Consider the following 19,124-nt stretch of genomic DNA (forward strand, 5'->3'; position numbering starts at 1 on the left):
TGTCCTTAGCCTAAACTAGTATTATCCAGGTCGTTGAATAGTGTATATCTATACATTTTATATATATCAACAGTTATGTTTGCTATCTGTGCATTTGTGTTTCACAAGGTCACCTGGTAAAGATGACGTGGTTGGCTGGAGTCCCACATCTCATCTCATGTGGGGGTATAACGTTTAAACCATAATTAAATAACAGCATGTTTGTTTGACAGATTACGTTGTGAGTCTCCCTCTACCTCACATGGTATCTGGGCTCGGTGCCTGGATGACTCGCAGCCCTGAGCTCTCTATGGGGTTTCTAAAGGTGTCTCGTCCTCCAGTTACATTCCTCTATAGATAACTGTCTCGGTTTAGTGTCAGCGAGACACTTTCAGGAGAGGTTTGGCTCTTTTGTGGCAGAAAATCAAAGACACAAATGGCTGTAATTGAACCTGCAGTGTGAAACCCAAGACGTATCTGAGCCGGTGATCACACGCAGCACAATGTGCACATGGAGCTACGACGGTGTTTTAGGGCCATGTAGAAGTAGACCTCATCTGAGATTTGAAAACAATCTCATAAAAAAAGTTGAATTTTTACAAGAATGAATTCGTAATCTTATGAGAAGAAAGAAAAACATTTTTTTTTCAATTTCACCCCTTCTGGATCCAAAATCTGGAACCAATCCAATGTTTCAAAGTCCTGATACTTATCGTTATGTGTCCAAAATGAAAAAGAATGTTATTTGTGAGACCTATAACAAATATAACCTAACAAGATAACTCACGTTCCTATTTTAATGCAGACAAAAGACTGATGTTATGATATTCCCCCTTTAAAATAGCAAGTAGCCTGAAATTATGAATTTATTCACATACAAAAAAGAGTTTTCCTTGTTCTGGTAATATCACAACTTTACTCTCGCAATCTCAGAATGTCTTTCTTCTGACACGTCCCTAGTACTCTGTCGTAGAAAAAGAAATCCGTCTCCCAATGACAGAAATGCAGATTATCCTTCAGTTGCGAATATATTTAAATAATTATTCCAGTTGTCTCCCCAGCTGCTGGGAGGCGTTGGGGGGGCGAGACTTCACAAAGAGCCGGAAGGACTCGACAATCCTAATTAATGTGAATCACATGAGTCACGTGTTTGGATCTGGACTCAGCTCGACTCTGATCACTCCCTGGATTCTCTCGCCTGCTGTCCTCCTCGGAGACAAGCTGATAAAACACGTATTAACCCTTCAAATCGTATTAAATGTCACAGATATATATTATCTCAGTTTAGATTAATGCATTGGGAGACCAGTCACCCTGTGAATGACTGCTGCAGCTCAGAGTTTAATAATAAATGACGATGAAATGTCAGATTATTATTCACTGCTCAGGCAGATGATTGTTTCTGACTTTTAACTGATGGGGATATTCAGTCTTTTTTTTCTTCTGCCTGCTGTTTGGTTAATTTTCATTTCCAACAGAGGTTCCTTGAAGCCTGCAAGTGAAATTGAATTTGAAATGAAAGCCTGTTCCCTGTAGTGTTTTTAACATCTCTGCCCACTGTGCATCCACAGAAGAAAACAACTACTTCCAAAGGTTTTATTCACCAAAAGGTAACTTAAGAGGACAGAGAACATTGAGTAATGTTTCATGGAATTTAAATTCTAAAAAAGCAAAATAACAATAATTATCATTCAGCTTCTGGTAACAAAAGAGTTTGTGTCTATAAAGATGGCCGTGAGGGATTCAGTCTGCACAGACACGCCGACCAACAGTCAGATTTTTTTCGTGCTCCATGGTCTGAAGTATCACTTAATTGGTTGTCGCCTATTGAGAAAGAATAAGTACACATGAGTATCAATGACTGGCCTCAGGGTGATTTCACACCTTCCTTGTTTGGTTCAGACGTCTCAGTTCAGTCTCAACCACAACAACAAGTGTAAACGTTGCCTTGGACCGAAGCCCGGGCCGATGGATCACGATGTAGTCAGAGGTCGTCCTGGTTTAGACAGTTTGAAATCTAAAAAAGCTTTTTTTGTAATAGTTCTGACTTTTAGACCAATCGTAGGACATTAAGACAGCATTAAAAAGTAGTAGAAGAAGAAGCAGCTGTTTACAGACTCGCTGCTGTCTTTGCATGTGAGGATATAATGTTTGAACAACCTACACTAGTGACCCTAACTGGTACCACGCCCGATGTTTAGTTTGCTCCCTCAGCTGCAGATCAACCAGTTCACAAACCAGATTAAATGTAAATAGAATGTAACAACGACATGAATCTAAACTCAGACCATCCTCCAGACTTTCATGAGTGAAAGAGCATGAATTGAGTTTTATTAAACTTGATAAATCGTCAACAAAGTGGCTTCACTGTCAATCTGAAGCTGGTTTGACTTCGGATGTGAAGGTCAAACCAAACCAATCGGCCCTTTGAGTCCAAGTCAGTCTGCTCTGTTCTATATTAATCTCTATTTACACATCAAGCCATAGTTACCTCAAGAAACTCTTCATATAAATATATAATATATATATTTGTATTTACATCTTTCTTCTTCAAAAAAAAAAAGTAGCTAGTGCTGTGCAAACTATCTTAATAGAGTTAAATACAAGTACACACATGTAGAGGTCAGTACAGGTAATATAAAAATGCAAACTGTGCAACTGTGACAAACCCACAGTCTGTGCCACAAGCTGGACCCCCAGATCGGGGGGGTTTAGCCGTGCTTACGAAACTTCCACCAATACCACCACCACCACCACCACCACAGACAGTCTGTGGTAGTCTCTGTCCCTCTGTCTCTTCTGTCTCTTCTGTCTCTTCTGTCTCTTCTGTCTCTGTCCTGGGATCTGTCTCCCGGCGGTCAGCGTGGTTCCCATGTGGACAGCAGGAGGAGCAGTGGGGTCACCAGGGTCAGAGGCTCCACAGCCACGAAGTGAGCCGAGCCACGGACGACCACCTGACAGGAAGTACACAACAAGGCAGATGGTTACAGAGGAAGAGAGTGAGGGGAGAAAAGAGACATGGATGAAAGAAGGAGGGGAAATGTGATTTGTAGAAATTATAAATCAGATATTGATTATCATTTCGTTATTATACTGTGAGCAACCAATTGTGTATATGGGTTTATATATACATTTATCATTCACCTTAAATAAAGGAGGACAATATTCAAAATATGTGCGCTGCAATTTTGCATTAGTAGCATAATTTGAGAGTCTGTGCAGTGGTCACTGTGGAGCTGCTCTTAGGCTATTGGAATGGTGTCAGTACAAAGTGAGTGCCTAATATGCTTATTATTATTATTTGTAATATTTAATTTTTATAGCGATTAATACAATGTTTAGAAAGATGTTTTAATGGAGAAAATTGTACATCTTTATCTAAAAATATATGTTTCTTTTCTTTATTCAAAAATATTGTTACATTTGTTTTCTTTTTATTTATAGTTAATTATAATAAAGTTTTGTATTAAACTGTAATCATATCAGTTACACCTCAGTTACAATTATCAAAAGGGTAAGATAGCATCATCTCTGGAATCACAGCCAAATCTGTATTTCTGGGAGAGTATCTATCTGCCAATACTTTGGAGTTTTATTTACTCCCTGGTATCGGCTTCGCCCCCAAGAGTCCATGTTGGCTGGTCTCTAGAAAACAGGCGGTTCTGGCTCATCCTACAGCAAAAGGACACTCTGACACTAATGGGTGATGTTTTAAACGTTCATAAAGGAAGAGAATCAGAGGAGCTGCATCAGGTTCTGTGTGACAGAGCGCTGCAGCTGCTAGAGCGACAGATCCCTCTCTAAGTTCACTTCACACTGAGTCGGCAGAGCAGCTTGTCACAATGTTGTTGAAGAAATAATAAAAAACAGTAAAACAGTGACATGTTTGGTGACAGAGACACAAACAGCCAGAGCAAATGCTGCAGATGAGTCACAAAGAAACGGTAAAGCTGTCAAAAACCTGTTTTTCCAAATGTCTCTCTCTCTCTCTCTCTCTCTCTGTCTCTCTCTCTCTCTCTTTATCTCTCTGCCCCTCCCCTGCTGACTCACTTATGCTTAATCACGTATCTGCCTCCAGTCATTAACACACTGAAAGAAGTGTTGCACAACACTGTACAACACTTTTCCGATTCCTCATTGCATTGACAGTCTTCAAAATGTGTGTTTACATCCCAGCAGACCCAAACTCCCAGGGGTCACCTGTGATGTTTACGTTGTGAGAAGTGAAAGCAGTCATGACTTCAGGCTCCACCTTTCGACAGCAGGTCAGCAGTGAATGGAAAATGTGAGAACAGTGTCTTTACCTGTGGAGGTGAGAGGTGACGAGGAGGGACGGGGCGATGAAGAAGAGGAGGCCGAGCTTCGTTCTTCGCCTCTGGACTGTGACCACTGGCTGAGTGACCCGTCTCATCACCTAAACAAATGTAAGTAATATGATGATTAGGTAAAACAATGTGAATAGATTTGAACTTTCATTATTTAATTTGTTGATTTCAGGATTTTATGTTCTGAATGGATGAGGGATAAATCCATGAACTGGTAGATCTGAATAAACGGGACGATCCATTAACTGTGTTTCACTTTCTCTGCAGGTTTTCCTGTAAAAATCCACCTAGTCCATGGTGGGAGCGGGGGTGCACGTGCACACACAAGAGCAATGCTCTCATGCACAACAGATTCCAAGTGACAGGTACACAGGCCGAAGGGTGAAAGACAAGTTCTCACAGGTACGTGCACAACTGCAGCTAAAACTATGAGGTCTGTGTGGACGGTAACAACTTTATGAATGATAGCATGACCAGGCAGCAATGGAGAATAACACAAAATTCTTAGTTCTTAGTGCAAATTTGGTTTCTTATGACTCTGTGGTGGGAATAATAAGGTGAGCATAACCTTCTAGTTATATTTATATGGTTTATTTCCTCTAAATTATATTTTTTTCTGATTTCCCATAGGATATTGTTGTTTTTTGAAAAGTATCCAAAAAAATCAACATTTGAGGAACTTTAAGTGTCTGGAAAAATCCAAGTAAAAGTAAAAAAAATAAAACAAGTTCAGTCTTTTAAAGAAGTTAACGTCTAAAAGCACTTTCTCTATAAATAAATAAGTCCATAAATTAAGAGGAATTGAGATTCGTTTATTTATTTTGGTTTCATGATTGCACAAAACCTTCCATTATTTATGGCTGTTTTGTTGTTGTTTGGACCTGAAAGATTTATGGATTCCAACCATTTCAACCCGACCCACCCACACAGCATGAATACTGTAACACTCCCCTGCGCGCACACACACACACACACACACACACACACACACACACACACACACACACACACACACACACACACACAGACAAACACAGATGTGTGAAATGTTGTTTCATTTAATTGGCATATGTGTGTGTGTGTGTGTGTGTGTGTGTGTGTGTGTGTGTGTGTGTGTGTGTGTGTGTGTGTGTGTGTGTGTGTGTGTGTGTGGGCAGGACTCCAGGCCCCTCGTGGGAGGAACTCAGGTAAATGAGCAGATAAGGAGACAGGAGGGAGACAGACTATGCTGCCAGCTAAATATGCTCATGAACACAGACACACACAGACACACACACACACACACACACACACACACACACACATACACACAGTCTCGTCTCCACCATGATTTCAGAGGACAATGCATTGACCTACATCGATTTTTCTTTTCTCTGACCCTAAACAAAACGAGTGCTTCCCGAACCCGAATCACAAACTCGACCTCAACTTAACCTTCAAACCCGACTTCACTTTCAAATGTAGCATCGCTCGATAGCTTTGACTTGTTTTTTTGTCCTCGTATTCTATTGTAAACAGGTTTAGATCCCAAAACATGAGTAATAACTGGATCATAGACAGAGATATTCTCACACTCACCTGTGATGCTCACAAAAAAAGCGCCCACAACACTGTGTACGACCCAGGTACACACATAAATACACACACCTGCATGTGCAGACATCTGATTCTGTCTCTTACAATACACATTGTCCTGCAGTACAATAGACAAAGAGCCTCTTTCAGTTCCTGAGGAATGAGGTGAGTTGGTTAACGCGCACACACACACACACACACACACACACACACACACACACACACACACAAAGATAATACCCACAAAGAAGGGAGGAAACCACCCATATAAAAATACACACAAACAAAAAAACGAAACTCCTGTGTGTAAGAATCATGATTTTTTGTTTTTGACAGCGTGTCTGATTCTGATCCTCTATTGTGAGCTCGCCTGACAAATAGCAGCATTCAGCAATATGGGTGCATAGCTGTGTGTGTGTGATTGTGTGTTTGTGTGTGTGTGTGTGTGTGTGTGTGGTCTGTTTTGTGTCCAACTGTTCCAGTCAGAACCAAAACCTTGTCACATCTGGTGTGAACCCGTTCAGGATTCAGAACTGGTTCAGATAATTCCTCCTTGCAATAACAAGTTGCAGAGCTACAAACTCATACGTCAGTTTTATTACAATCTCTCTGACTGGTTTTTAATCACTGGTCAAAAAAATTGAGTTTCTGCTAAAAGAGAATCTCCTTCTCTCTTTCAAACTAGTGCAGTTTCAGTCAGTTTATTTTCCAGACTCATGAGAGGTCACCGTGAGCTTTGAAACACTGACATCGAATTAGTTAATATTTGAGTCAAAGTGACAAGTGGTCAAAATTATAAGACATATGTCCCAGAGGCCAAAAAAGTGTTTCAGCTGGGACTGACCCCCCCCCCCCCCGGCCCTCAAAAGATAAGCGGTGGATGGAACAAAGAAGAACGGCAGCAAACCAGTGATTCCAGCACCAAGGCTGAATGTCTCATTGTAAACTAGTGTCACTGCACCTTCTGTTTAAGAAGCTGCTTGTGTGTGTGTGTGTGTGTGTGTGTGTGTGTGTGTGTGTGTGCATTGTAAGCGGGTGGTATCAACCAGTCTCCTTCTACACGCCCTTCGGCATGTTTGTCTCTTAGCAACAATCCAGAACATGTCACACATGGCAGATTGGCTAATACATTGGGCACACACACACACACACACACACAAACACACACACACACACACACACACAAGCACACACACACCGAAATGACTGATGAACAATGTCACTGGCCATACTCATGGGGTAGTTTAACCTTTACTGCAATCTGTGTGTGTGTGTGTGTGTGTGTGTGTGTGTGTGTGTGTGTGTGTCCGCACAAAAGTGACATTTGAAGGATCACGTCTGTGACTTCCTGTGGCAGATCGTAGCAGATTTTGGCAGACACGGTAAGCGTCCTGCGTCATTTCCTGTTTTCTTGCCACTGGTGGTGGTCGCTCTGCGAATTAGCTCCGCTGCTAAAACACAACTGTTTCTCTGTAGCACTACAGCTAAAATCACCGGTCTGTAGTTAAACACTCGCACATACCAACCCTTACTCTATCGTGCTTAGTGATTCTGTGTTCTGTTTGAGCTCACCCTCGTAGCTCTATAGCAGCGATGTCTTCTCTCTCTCCCTGTTGCTCCACTGCTCTCTCTTGCTCCGAGTGTCTTATGTTTACTTACTCCTCTGCCTCCCTTAACAGTAGTGGTACATGTAATAAATGTAGTGTGTTGATAGCGATGGAGGCTCGGCTTAGCGACTTAGAAGCTCGGCTCAGCAGCTTAGAAACTCCGTTAGCTGTAGTTAGCCGGCTCCCGCTAGCCGCGGAGCCACCTAGCTTATCACGTGGCTTAGCCTTAACTAGCAGTCCCCAGACTAGTCCCGTGCAGCCGGGAGCGCAGGGCAGCTGGGTGACAACCCGGAGGGGGCATAGTGCTAGACTTAAAAAGCCCACGATTAAAGAGCCACCAGCTCACGTCTCAAATAGATTCGCTCCACTCAGCGAGGCACCCGCTGATAAACAGACTCTGATTATTGGCGACTCGGTTCTGAGAAACGTCAGGTTAGCGACACCAGCGACTATAGTTAATTGTATCCCAGGGGCCAGAGCCGGCGACATCGAATCTAAACTTAAGTTAATGGCTAAAACTAAAAAAGGTAAATACAATAAAATCGTAATTCACGTCGGCAGCAACGACTCCCGGCTTCGCATGTCGGAGATCACTAAAGTTAATGTTGAGTCTGTGTGTGCTTTTGCTAAAACGATGTCGGACAAAGTAGTTTTCTCTGGCCCGCTCCCTAATACAACAGGTGATGACATGTTTAGCCGCATGTTGTCTTTTAACCGCTGGCTGTCGAAGTGGTGTCCTGTAAACGGCGTGGGCTTTATAGATAATTGGCTAACTTTTTCGACAAAACCTGGTCTTGTTAGGAGAGACGGCGTTCATCCCACTTGGGATGGAGCAGCTCTCTTATCTAGGAATATTACTCAGTCTATTACATGACAACCCATAGTTGGGACCAGGAAGCAGAGCTGCAGTGCTAAACACTTCTCTGCGCTCCCTCTGGATCAATCACAAAACCCCATAGAGATTGTGTCTGTTCACCGTCCGATTAAATTATTGAAATTAAACAATAACAGAGCGAGAACTCCACACAAAAATTTAATACAAATAAAAACAACCTCTGAAACAATACAGGAAACCCAGACTTTTAAATGTGGTCTTTTAAACATTAGATCACTGGAAAAAAAGGCTCTTTTAGTTAATGAAATAGTCTCCGATTACAACATAGATTTACTGTCCCTCACTGAGACGTGGCTACATCCTGATGAATATGTCAGTCTAAATGAATCTACTCCCCCCAGTCATATCAATTCACAGGTTCCTAGAGAAATTGGGCGAGGAGGTGGAGTTGCTGCTATTTTTAACTCCAGTCTATCAATTAATCCTAAACCTAAACTCAGCTACAAATCATTTGAATGTCTGGTTCTTAGTCTTCCACGCCAATCCAGGAACCACCAACAGCCAATCATATTTGCCGTAGTTTACCGTGCTCCCAGGGCTTATACTGAATTTTTAAAGGAATTCCCTGAGTTTTTATCAAACTTAGTCCTAAAGACCGATAAAATTATTATTGTTGGTGACTTTAATATTCATGTTGATAATAATAAAGATTGCCTTAGCGTAGCATTTATTTCAATACTAGACTCTATTGGTTTCAGTCAGTGTGTGCACAAACCTACTCATTGTGGTAACCACACACTTGACCTTGTATTATCGTACGGTGTCGGAATTGAAAATTTAACAGTACTTCCGCGCAATCCAGTTCTATCAGACCATAATTTAATAACCTTTGATTTTTCAATAACTGAATATATGCCACTAATAAAAAATTCATTTTCTAGATGTCTACCTGATAGTGCTGTAGCTAAATTTAAGGAAATAATCCCAATTACATTTAAACCCGTATTAGCAGTAGATATAAACAACAAATTCTTTAAAACCCTGAGCTCCATTGAGATCGACCACCTCGTCGATAGCTCTGCAGACTCATTACGATTAACATTAGACTCAATAGCGCCTCTAAAAAAGAAAAATGTCAAACATAGTAAATTAGCTCCATGGTATAATTCCCAGACAAATGAGTTAAAACAATTATCAAGAAAACTAGAAAGGAAGTGGCGCTCCAGCAACCATGTTGAAAATCTAATAGACTGGAAGAATAGTGTTAAAGAATATAAAAAGGCTCTCCACAAAGCAAGAGCCGCCTACTATTCAAAACTAATAGAAGAGAATAAAAACAACCCCAGGTTTCTCTTCAGCACTGTAGCCAGGCTGACAGAGAGTCACACCTCCACCGAACCCAGTATTCCTCGATCCCTAAATAGCAATATCTTTATGACCTTTTTTAATGATAAAATTCAAACTATTAGAAATAAAATCAACCATCTCCTGCCCTCAATTGGCACTAATACCCTCCCAACAACAGAGATCTCAGAAACGGCTGAGAATCCTACCCATTACTTAGACAGCTTCTCTCTGATCACCCGTGATCAGTTTACCAAATTAATCTCAGGTTCTAAACCAACAACCTGTATCTTAGATCCCATTCCTACCAAATTACTTAAAGAAATTCTGCCCCTAATTGATAGTTCGTTACTTAACATCATCAATCTGTCATTATCATCAGGTTATGTACCACAGTCTTTTAAAATAGCTGTCATCAAACCCCTACTCAAAAAACCCACCCTAGACCCAGAGGTTTTAGCCAATTACAGACCAATATCTAATCTCCCCTTCGTCTCTAAAATCTTAGAAAAAGTTGTTGCCAATCAGCTGTGTGAGTTTCTCCGGGAAAATAATATATATGAAGACTTTCAATCGGGGTTTAGAGCCAATCACAGTACAGAGACAGCCTTGGCAAAAGTCACTAATGACCTTTTAATAGCCTCAGATCAGGGACTTGTGTCTGTCCTCGTTCTGTTAGATCTCAGTGCAGCATTCGACACAATTGACCATCAAATTTTATTACAAAGACTCAAACAGTTAATTAACATTAATGGAACCGCCCTTAACTGGTTTAAATCGTATTTTTCTGATCGCTCCCAATTTGTGCAAATTAATGATGAGTCATCTGTGCGCACAAAAGTTAACCATGGTGTTCCACAGGGCTCTGTGCTCGGCCCAATTTTATTCTCATTATATATGCTTCCACTAGGAAACATTATCAGGACACACTCGGTAAATTTCCACTGCTATGCGGATGACACCCAGTTATATTTGTCAATAAAACCTGAACAAAGTAATCAATTAACTAAACTTCGAACATGTCTCAAGGACATAAAAACCTGGATGACCCGCAATTTTCTCTTATTAAACTCAGACAAAACAGAGGTTATAATACTTGGCCCCAAACACCTTAGAGATGCATTATCTAATGATATAGCTGCGCTAGACGACATTGCCCTTGCTTCCAATGAAACCGTCAGGAACTTGGGAGTGATCTTTGATCCTGATTTATCCTTTAATTCTCACTTAAAACAAATTTCTAGGACCGCTTTTTTCCACTTACGTAATATTTCCAAAATTAGACATGTCCTTTCCCAAAAAGATGCAGAAAAACTAGTCCACGCCTTTGTTACATCGAGACTGGACTATTGTAATTCATTATTATCTGGCTCCAGCAGTAAGTCGTTAAAGACTCTACAGCTTGTCCAAAATGCCGCAGCACGTGTCCTGACGAGAACAAAGAGAAGAGAGCACATTTCTCCAGTATTAGCGTCGCTACACTGGCTTCCAGTTAAATCTAGAATAGAATTTAAAATTCTCCTCCTCACCTTCAAGGCCCTTAATAATATGGCGCCTTTTTACCTTAAAGAGCTGTTAGTACCTTATAAACCCGCTAGAGCACTCCGCTCCCAGAATTCAAGCCTACTTGTCGTCCCTAAATTCTCTAAAAAAAGAGTAGGAGCCAGAGCTTTTAGCCATCAAGCCCCTCGGCTGTGGAATAATCTACCACTTTCAGTTCGGGAGGCAGATACCATCTTTTCATTTAAGAGTAGACTCAAAACCTTCCTTTTTGATAAAGCTTATAGTTAGAGCTAATTAGTGCGCCAGAACGTTACTTGTTCTATTTTATGACACATGACACACGGAGCTTCTCTTTCCAGCTTCTCCTTCCTCTTCTCCATCCCTATCCCCCTTCCCCGGAATCCCTTTGCTTTATCACCCGCAGATCCAGGGCCTCTGTGGCCGCACCATGGATTGCGGTTTGTGGATCGTACACCGGGGGTCGCGGTGGTGGATCCATTGTGGCGGATTCTGGGCTGATCGTGGTGCTGGTGGCGGACCCTGTGTCGCGTTGGCATTGGGCACGGGCGGTGGACCAGGACCGCGGTGGTGGCTTGTGATGGGTCCTGGTGGGCGGCGGTGGACGGTGACTGAGGACTGGAGTGGCGTCTGGTCTGGGTGGTGGATCGTGGTCTAGATGGTTGCTGAGCATGGACTGTGCTTGCAGCGGGACTGCTTGGCATGTCATGTTGGGGTTGTCCTTCGGGATGTCTACCCTCATCAAATGCTGCTAGAGACTTTTATTATTGATGATGTTCTCCTGCACGTGGCATCTATTGCACTTCTGTCCGTCCTGGGAGAGGGATCCCTCACATGTGGCTCTCTCTGAGGTTTCTACATATTTTTACCCTGTTAAAAGGGTTTTTAGTAGTTTTTCCTTACTCTTGCTGAGGGTTAAGGACAGAGGATGCCACACCCTGTTAAAGCCCTATGAGATGAATTGTAATTTGTGAATATGGGCTATACAAATAAAATTTGATTGATTGATTGAGATTGCAGTAAACAGGTCAGAGCTCCATCAATGCAGCCAGAAGCCTTTTTTCTTCTCAATGACGTAAAAGAATAAAAACATGGAAACGGCTCCGGTCACTCCCAGTGTGCGTCTCGGGAGGAGCTGATGTGACACAAACACTCCACGTGTTCTGTAAACTGCTGAAAACATTCAGACGCTGATGATTCACGGTTGCAGCCTCTCAGACCTACACATTCCTCTTCTCCACTGGCTGCTGGTTTTAAATACTGTTCCAGAATAACAAGATGAAAGTGGGGCAGGATTCAGGTGAAGAATTACCCAGGGGTGACAGTCGGGTTCCCAGGCAGGTGGAGAGGGGCCATAAATCACCACTGCCTCTCCAGTCTATTGGGGATCTGCTGGTTTTTGTGTGAAAAGACGACTTTGTGAAGAAAAAACATGGAAATTATTCTAAAATGTGTGTTTCATGCAACTATAATTACAAACTACAGCTATTTGATATAACCTTCTGAAGTCTTCCACAATGTTTATTCACATTTTATGAATATTGAATGTATCTTGTGTCCAAATTCAACACTGCCCTTCAATAACAAATGCATAAACTTCAAGCTGAAATGATGAATGTTTCAATAGATTTCTGGAATAAGTAAATTGATTTACTGTCTATGGTAAGTGTGGCAAGGGCCCCTCCCACCCTGGGTTTCCCAACATAGATCAGACAACAGCTGCTGACCGGTAACACATGTTTATAACACAATTATAAACCAACTGACATGAAAGGTACCAAGTCTTTAAACACGCAATGTTATTTTGCAGATGGTATTAATACTTCTAGGTTAAAAACATAAATTAAACCTTAGAATTTAACGTGTTTCCTGCAGTTTGAGCTGTGATGTGCAGCTCTGCTTGTTTTTACATTTATACAACAGGTTGTGTTTCTACCGCCCCCTGTCGTCTTTCCGCCGCAAGCGCAATGCATGATGGTACATGCTCTGTTAGAGATCATCGGTTGTCTGCTACTTTTCACGTTACATGTTGGGAAACAATGAGTGTATGGCGAATTCCCAATTTGGTGGACTAGTGGATGATTTCGGACACTTCTTTGTTGGGCATCAAAAAGGGATTGACAGAATACTTCAGTACCACTTGGGTCCTGGACACAACTGGGCAAACAGTAGTTATTTATTAAGCTGTTCCATTGGAATATGTTTTAAATAATATATATATATCGTAGAGACTGAAATATTCAATCATTTACACGTGTGGTTCTTTGAGGCTGAGAAATATTCAGCGTTTCTGATCTGTAACCAGCACAGTATCGATTCCACAGGCCCGAACCCAAACCTCAGCAGAACTGTACGTCACTGTCCTGAATGCATTCCTCCAGTCTGCCATCTGAAACTCAAGCCCACTGACAACACAACATCTTCCTGATGACAACACACAACACCGAGCAGCGCATGTGTTGTTTGTTTGTGTGTCTCACGTTAGTTATACTTTGATCACACACAACTGAAGGAATGCATCAGGAAGTGGAGTCTCAGAAGTAACTGCAGGTGGATTGTGTGTAGCTTTGTGTGTGTTTGTTTACTTGCTCTTCCATCTTTGGGAGAAGGTTAGAATTTAAGGCAAAGACCAAGGCGTGTGTGTGTTTGTGTGTGTGTTTGTGTGTGTGTTTGTGTGTGTAAGATAGATCCAGCTTCATAATGATGGTGTCTGATATCAGAAGCCTGTGGTGTATTGGACTGAACTGTCGCTTTAGGCCCCAATTATGCGCAATCTTGTTACTCTCCAATTTGTATACACACCAGTCATTTATACACACACACAGACACACACAGACCCACACTCACACGATGCGAAGTGACCTTGAGAAGCGTCTGGATCGCTGGCATGTGGGCGTGTAGGCGTGTAAATGTATCCCTCGCTTTTCAAGCTGAATCAGTAATAAGCATTTCATTATTTCAGCCTCAGTTCCCTAGGGAGCGAACACACACAAACACACACACACACACACACACACAAACACAAAGAGAGAACCAGCGTGGTAAAAGGTAGCTATAGATGATACTCTCAAGAATTATACATTATAAAACGATAGCAAAATGTAGAAAGAAAGAAAAGAACAGAGTCTAGGTGGAGAAAGCAGGAGGCAGGATGTATCACACATAAAACTAGTTTACAGCACATGGACACCGGGGTCGAACCCTCATCGCCAAAAGCTCTCGCATCTCATTCTCTTGTTCCAAGTCGACATCTCCTTCGGCGTATAGCTTCACTTCCAAGTGATGCCAGTGGCAGTTAATGGTTTGTCTTGTGCAGGAGCATCTTCCCAAGGTCACACCTGACGAGGTTAAGCACGGCCTCCAGTGGAATCATAAAACCTTTCGGGTCTGTGAGTGGAGGTGGATGAAAGGAGGAACTCGGCGAGAGGGATTGGTTGAAGGCTGCACATCAGCGCGGGCCAATGGGGGCTGTGGTCTGTGATGTGTGTGGCATGTGAATGCTCATTTGAATACACGAGGAAGCGAAGCTGGAGAAAGGGCGACAAAGCAAGGGCGGCGTGTGTGTGTGTGTGGGGGGGGGGGGGGGGGGGGAGTCCTTAAGGGGGTTAAGCGTGAGAGTAACAGCATCAGTGCCGAGGACGAGCGCTAATAAGCAGATGATGTCTAATCGGATTTGCATGAACCAACTCGCTCAGGTGTGGAGAGACGTGCAAACAGGATGACAGGCAGGTAGTGAACAGGGGGGTGTCGGCCAATAGAGGAGCTGCTTGATGGAGGTTGTGGGAACAGCCCGAGTTCACAGACGCACACACATGTAATCAGTAGATTCACATTGTGCCGGATTTCATGTGAAGTTTGATTCCTTCTCTCTCTGGAGCTGTCGAACCAAACTGTGACTTCTGCTCTGTCGCTTTGAACGAGAGCAAAGTGAGTGTGTTATTCTTTAATGAGCTGCAACTCCTGCCGAGTTACTATCCCTTTAACCAGTAACACACATACACACACACACACATAATCACACACACACACACACACACAGCATGACAATCCTATCATTTATGACTTCTCACTGCAACCACTGTTACCCCCTGATGTCTTCTCCTGAATCCTCCATCTTCTCTCCTTCTTCTTGACTTTATCGGTTTGTGTGTGTGTTTGTGTGTGTATGGTGTGTGTATTGTGTGTCTTTTGCCAGGTCTAGTCAATAAACCACAAGCTGTGAGGTCTGGTCGACACAAACAAAACCCAAAGAGAACAGTTAAAGGAAAGAAAAAAAAAATGAAAATCAGACATTTATTTAAATGCTCTTAATCTGCTTTTCAAATGAAGTGGTGGAAAAACAATTTCTGCCTGGATTTCAATAACCCACAAATTTCACAAGGTTCTTTCTTCACGGATCCTTTCACCACATTTGTGTAGTTTTTACAAAATCCTGCTGAAAATTCATGCAACCGCCCTTTTCTCCATACCCTCCACACTCTTTCAAGGAAATTGGTTCCGTAGTTCTTTTGCATAATCAATCTGGATAACAAACAGTGATGAAACCATTACCCGGTTGGTGAAGGTAAATTAACAAATAGCAAAAATGTCAGGAGAGGTCATTGGAGCCATCAAAGCCCAACAGTGCCCTTATTAAACAACACTTAAATGAACTAGATCCAGATTGTTACTGGATCTGCAGCAAATGGCACAAACTCATATTAATCCCTAAACATTTATGAGGTTCATGAAAATTTCTCTGAGAAATATTTGAAAATGTTGAAAAAAAAACTCATGTCAATGCTAAATATAAAGTGAAAAATGACTGAATCTCCACCAATCTTTTGGAGGTTCTTCCCTTACCGATACCACATTCTTCCACAAAGGTTTTTGGAAATCCTTTCAGTTCAAACCAACCAGCAAACAAACGGACAGGAGGTGAAAACAACCGACTGGAGGAGAGACAAACGCACAGACTCACATTGATCCCTGATTTGTATTGAACACAGCAGCTGCAGATCTCAGGAGACAGGGTTGCTCCGTTTCTGCAAACATCTATTGACCCTGATGTGAAATCTGGATTTAGAGAGTGAAGCTGCTGTACCGGTAACATCCCGACTGCATTCATAGCATGTTTTACACTCTAATGTCCTCCAGTGGAAGCATGCACACAGACAACTGCAGCATTTATAGCACTGATCAATCCCATCCAAAGGCTCTCTGGGAACTTTTATGGCTACCAGTGCAGATTAGAGGGCTCACCAGACTTTTTTATTGTTCTCCCTGGCTCCCTTTAGAGAGCGGTGGACGCTTACGAATGCAGATCAAACTGTCCTCGGGGCGGAAGGGGCAACACGCTCGAGCTCTGGAAAACACTGGCCTTCCCCTTTAAGACGGAATGGCTTCTAAAGGCTTTGTGAATCCGGCCCCAGGGAAGAGGGGGAGAGGCCGGCTCGCGGAGCAGGGCAGAGACGATGGAGGGGAGATGGAGGGAGGCAGAGAACAGGCTTCAGATGTGTGTGGAGAATTAAGCTGTAGTTCTGGTATTTGGCGAAGGTTTATGGTAAGAACCAAATATTGACAGTGAATTTACTGTACTTAACCATATTTTAATATCTAAAGCCTTTTTCAGACAAAACAAATGTATATGTCACACATAAAGAATGCAGCATGATAATGTCAGAGTCCAACGCCTTGAGAACAACAGGAAGCTGTCCACAACATTCAGATAAGGGGGGTGGCGTCTAGTACATGCAATATCAGGACACAGTATATCATAATTTTTTTTTACTACTGTATTATCATGCCTAAAGTATATTCATATTTATATATTTTTATATATTTATCTTGCTCATAGTTCTTATATCATATAATACCTGTTAATACTGTACTATTCTATATATATTTCTTACTTTTCATAGTTTTTATATCATACAATACCTGTTAATACTGTACTATTCCTTATATATTTCTTACTGCTCATAGTTTTTATATCATACAATACCTGTTAATACTGTACTATTCCTTATATATTTCTTACTGTACATATCTATTTATTTACATTCCACTTTAAATACGCACAATACTCTGCACTTTACTGCCTTTTTTTTGCACTTCTGGTTAGATGCTAAACTGCATTTCGTTGTTTAAGTACTTGTACTGTGCAATGACAATAAAGTTGCATCTAAAAATACTAGTTGAATCTTGTGTTTTTGTTTACGTCAACACCGGCGTCTATAGGCATAGGTACTGTCCAAAGTACAAGCTATAAAGAGTAAACAAGAAAGGTTTCTCCAGGTATTACTTATGTCTAAATAAAAACCTGAATAATTATCCAAAGGGAAACGTTTTGGGAAATGTCCGAAGCTACTTACTCTGACCTTTGTGTATTTGTACACAGCCCGTACGGAAACATTCAGCCCCACGTCTATAAAACAGCTTATGTAACAGATGAGTGTTTCTCACAAAGCACAATGTAAGAGATACAGCAAATTACCCACCACACCTCGTTCTCTCCCTCCCACTCGTCCTCTCTCCTCTTTTTTCACTGTCATCTTATAGGTACCCAAGGGAGGGAAGACCACCTGGTAACCATGGTTACAGGGACCGAACGCCCCCCCCCCCCCCCAGTGAGTACACATCCGCACATCGTCTCACCTACACACATTAACACAAATACCTTACATCCTGTACCTGGTGCGGATACAAAGAAAATAAGAGTTCCTGAATATTTAGGCTAAGTATGAAGACAGAGCAGCTCATTGTCCTGAAGCCTGTGGTGGGTTCTGGGAAAAAGGGTTTGGTGCTTTCCAGCCGGGCATTAGTGGTTCTTAAGTGACTCATGGATTCCTCGAGGTTATCACATTCCCACCTCTGTATCCACCACATCACAGTTCATAACGTGGCAATTATGGTGTTTTGTTGAAGAAGAGAAGAGAAGATGAGGCTGCGATCACATTTACATTATCGACGTGGTGGGACCCGGACACGTCTGGGGAGACAGAGATCGGGAGGAAGGGAACGTGCCGCTCCGAGGAGAGAAAAATCAATCGGTTTAATCTCGGTGAATTCCAGAGGAAGGGAGGAGGAGAGACGACTAAACGAAGAAAGAGGAGGGAAAGAGACGGGTAGAATCCCCCCCCCCCCCCCCCCTCCTCCCATGCAAAATAATAACTGTAACAAAGTGTCTCTAATAGCATCTGTGACTTGTGCTAATTATCTCGCTTAATAAAACTTAACTTATTAAAAAAAGGTTCCTCTTCCATCTACTGGGCTGTTCATCTTATCAGCCTCACACGCTTATTGTTAATGGCCCAAGGGAAGTGAAGCGTTCGATTTGGAGAAAATATTAATACAATTTGAATAAACAGGCAAAGAGGGAAGGTGGGGCTATGGGCATGTCGTCGTTTAACTTCCTTGAATGAACTAAAGCAGCAAGTTAACCAACGTCAGGATTCATTTAGATCATTTGATTTGATTGATAGTATTCATTAGTGTCGTAAAGCTGTTACTACAACAGCAATCATAGAATAACTTCTGCTTTAGCAATTTCTCTGCAAGTTACAAGCACAACGTTGATTTTGCTGCTGCAATGCTTTATAATCAAGCTTTTATTTTGAAAAAGTTGAATTTGGGTCCGAAGATCAACAAACATTGAAATAGCCGACAAGCTAATTTATGTACGAACCACATACGTGAACACTAAATATTAAATTCAGTTATTTCATGAAGAAAAACAAAAAAATTACTCGGACTGCACTCAAACCAGGTAGGATGCATGTAAAGTTTTCCCACTTCACTCTGTACCATAGTTTATAAAACGCTCTGCACACAGCGTCCAGCACACAAACAATGGAAAGTGACAGTTTAATGTAGAACTGTATGAAAAGGAATAATACCGAGGGAGGTCTGGAGCTTTAACACAGGACAAGGGAACAGTATAAACAGACAGGTTTAGTT

The 19,124-nt window shown here is 41.9% G+C and overlaps 1 protein-coding gene across 1 annotated transcript in view; it reads right to left on the bottom strand.

The window, feature by feature from the left end:
• Window positions 1–4,220: 4,220 nt before the first annotated feature.
• Window positions 4,221–19,124, bottom strand: part of LOC128448231 (glypican-5) — a 43,178-nt gene continuing 28,274 nt past the window's right edge. The window contains exon 10 of the mRNA XM_053430799.1: window positions 4,221–4,393. Within this exon, the coding sequence (XP_053286774.1) occupies window positions 4,221–4,393 (173 nt within the window). The remainder of the gene's footprint in view (window positions 4,394–19,124) is intronic.

The sequence above is a fragment of the Pleuronectes platessa genome, chromosome 9, assembly GCF_947347685.1.
Source record: "Pleuronectes platessa chromosome 9, fPlePla1.1, whole genome shotgun sequence".
NCBI lineage: Eukaryota > Metazoa > Chordata > Actinopteri > Pleuronectiformes > Pleuronectidae > Pleuronectes > Pleuronectes platessa.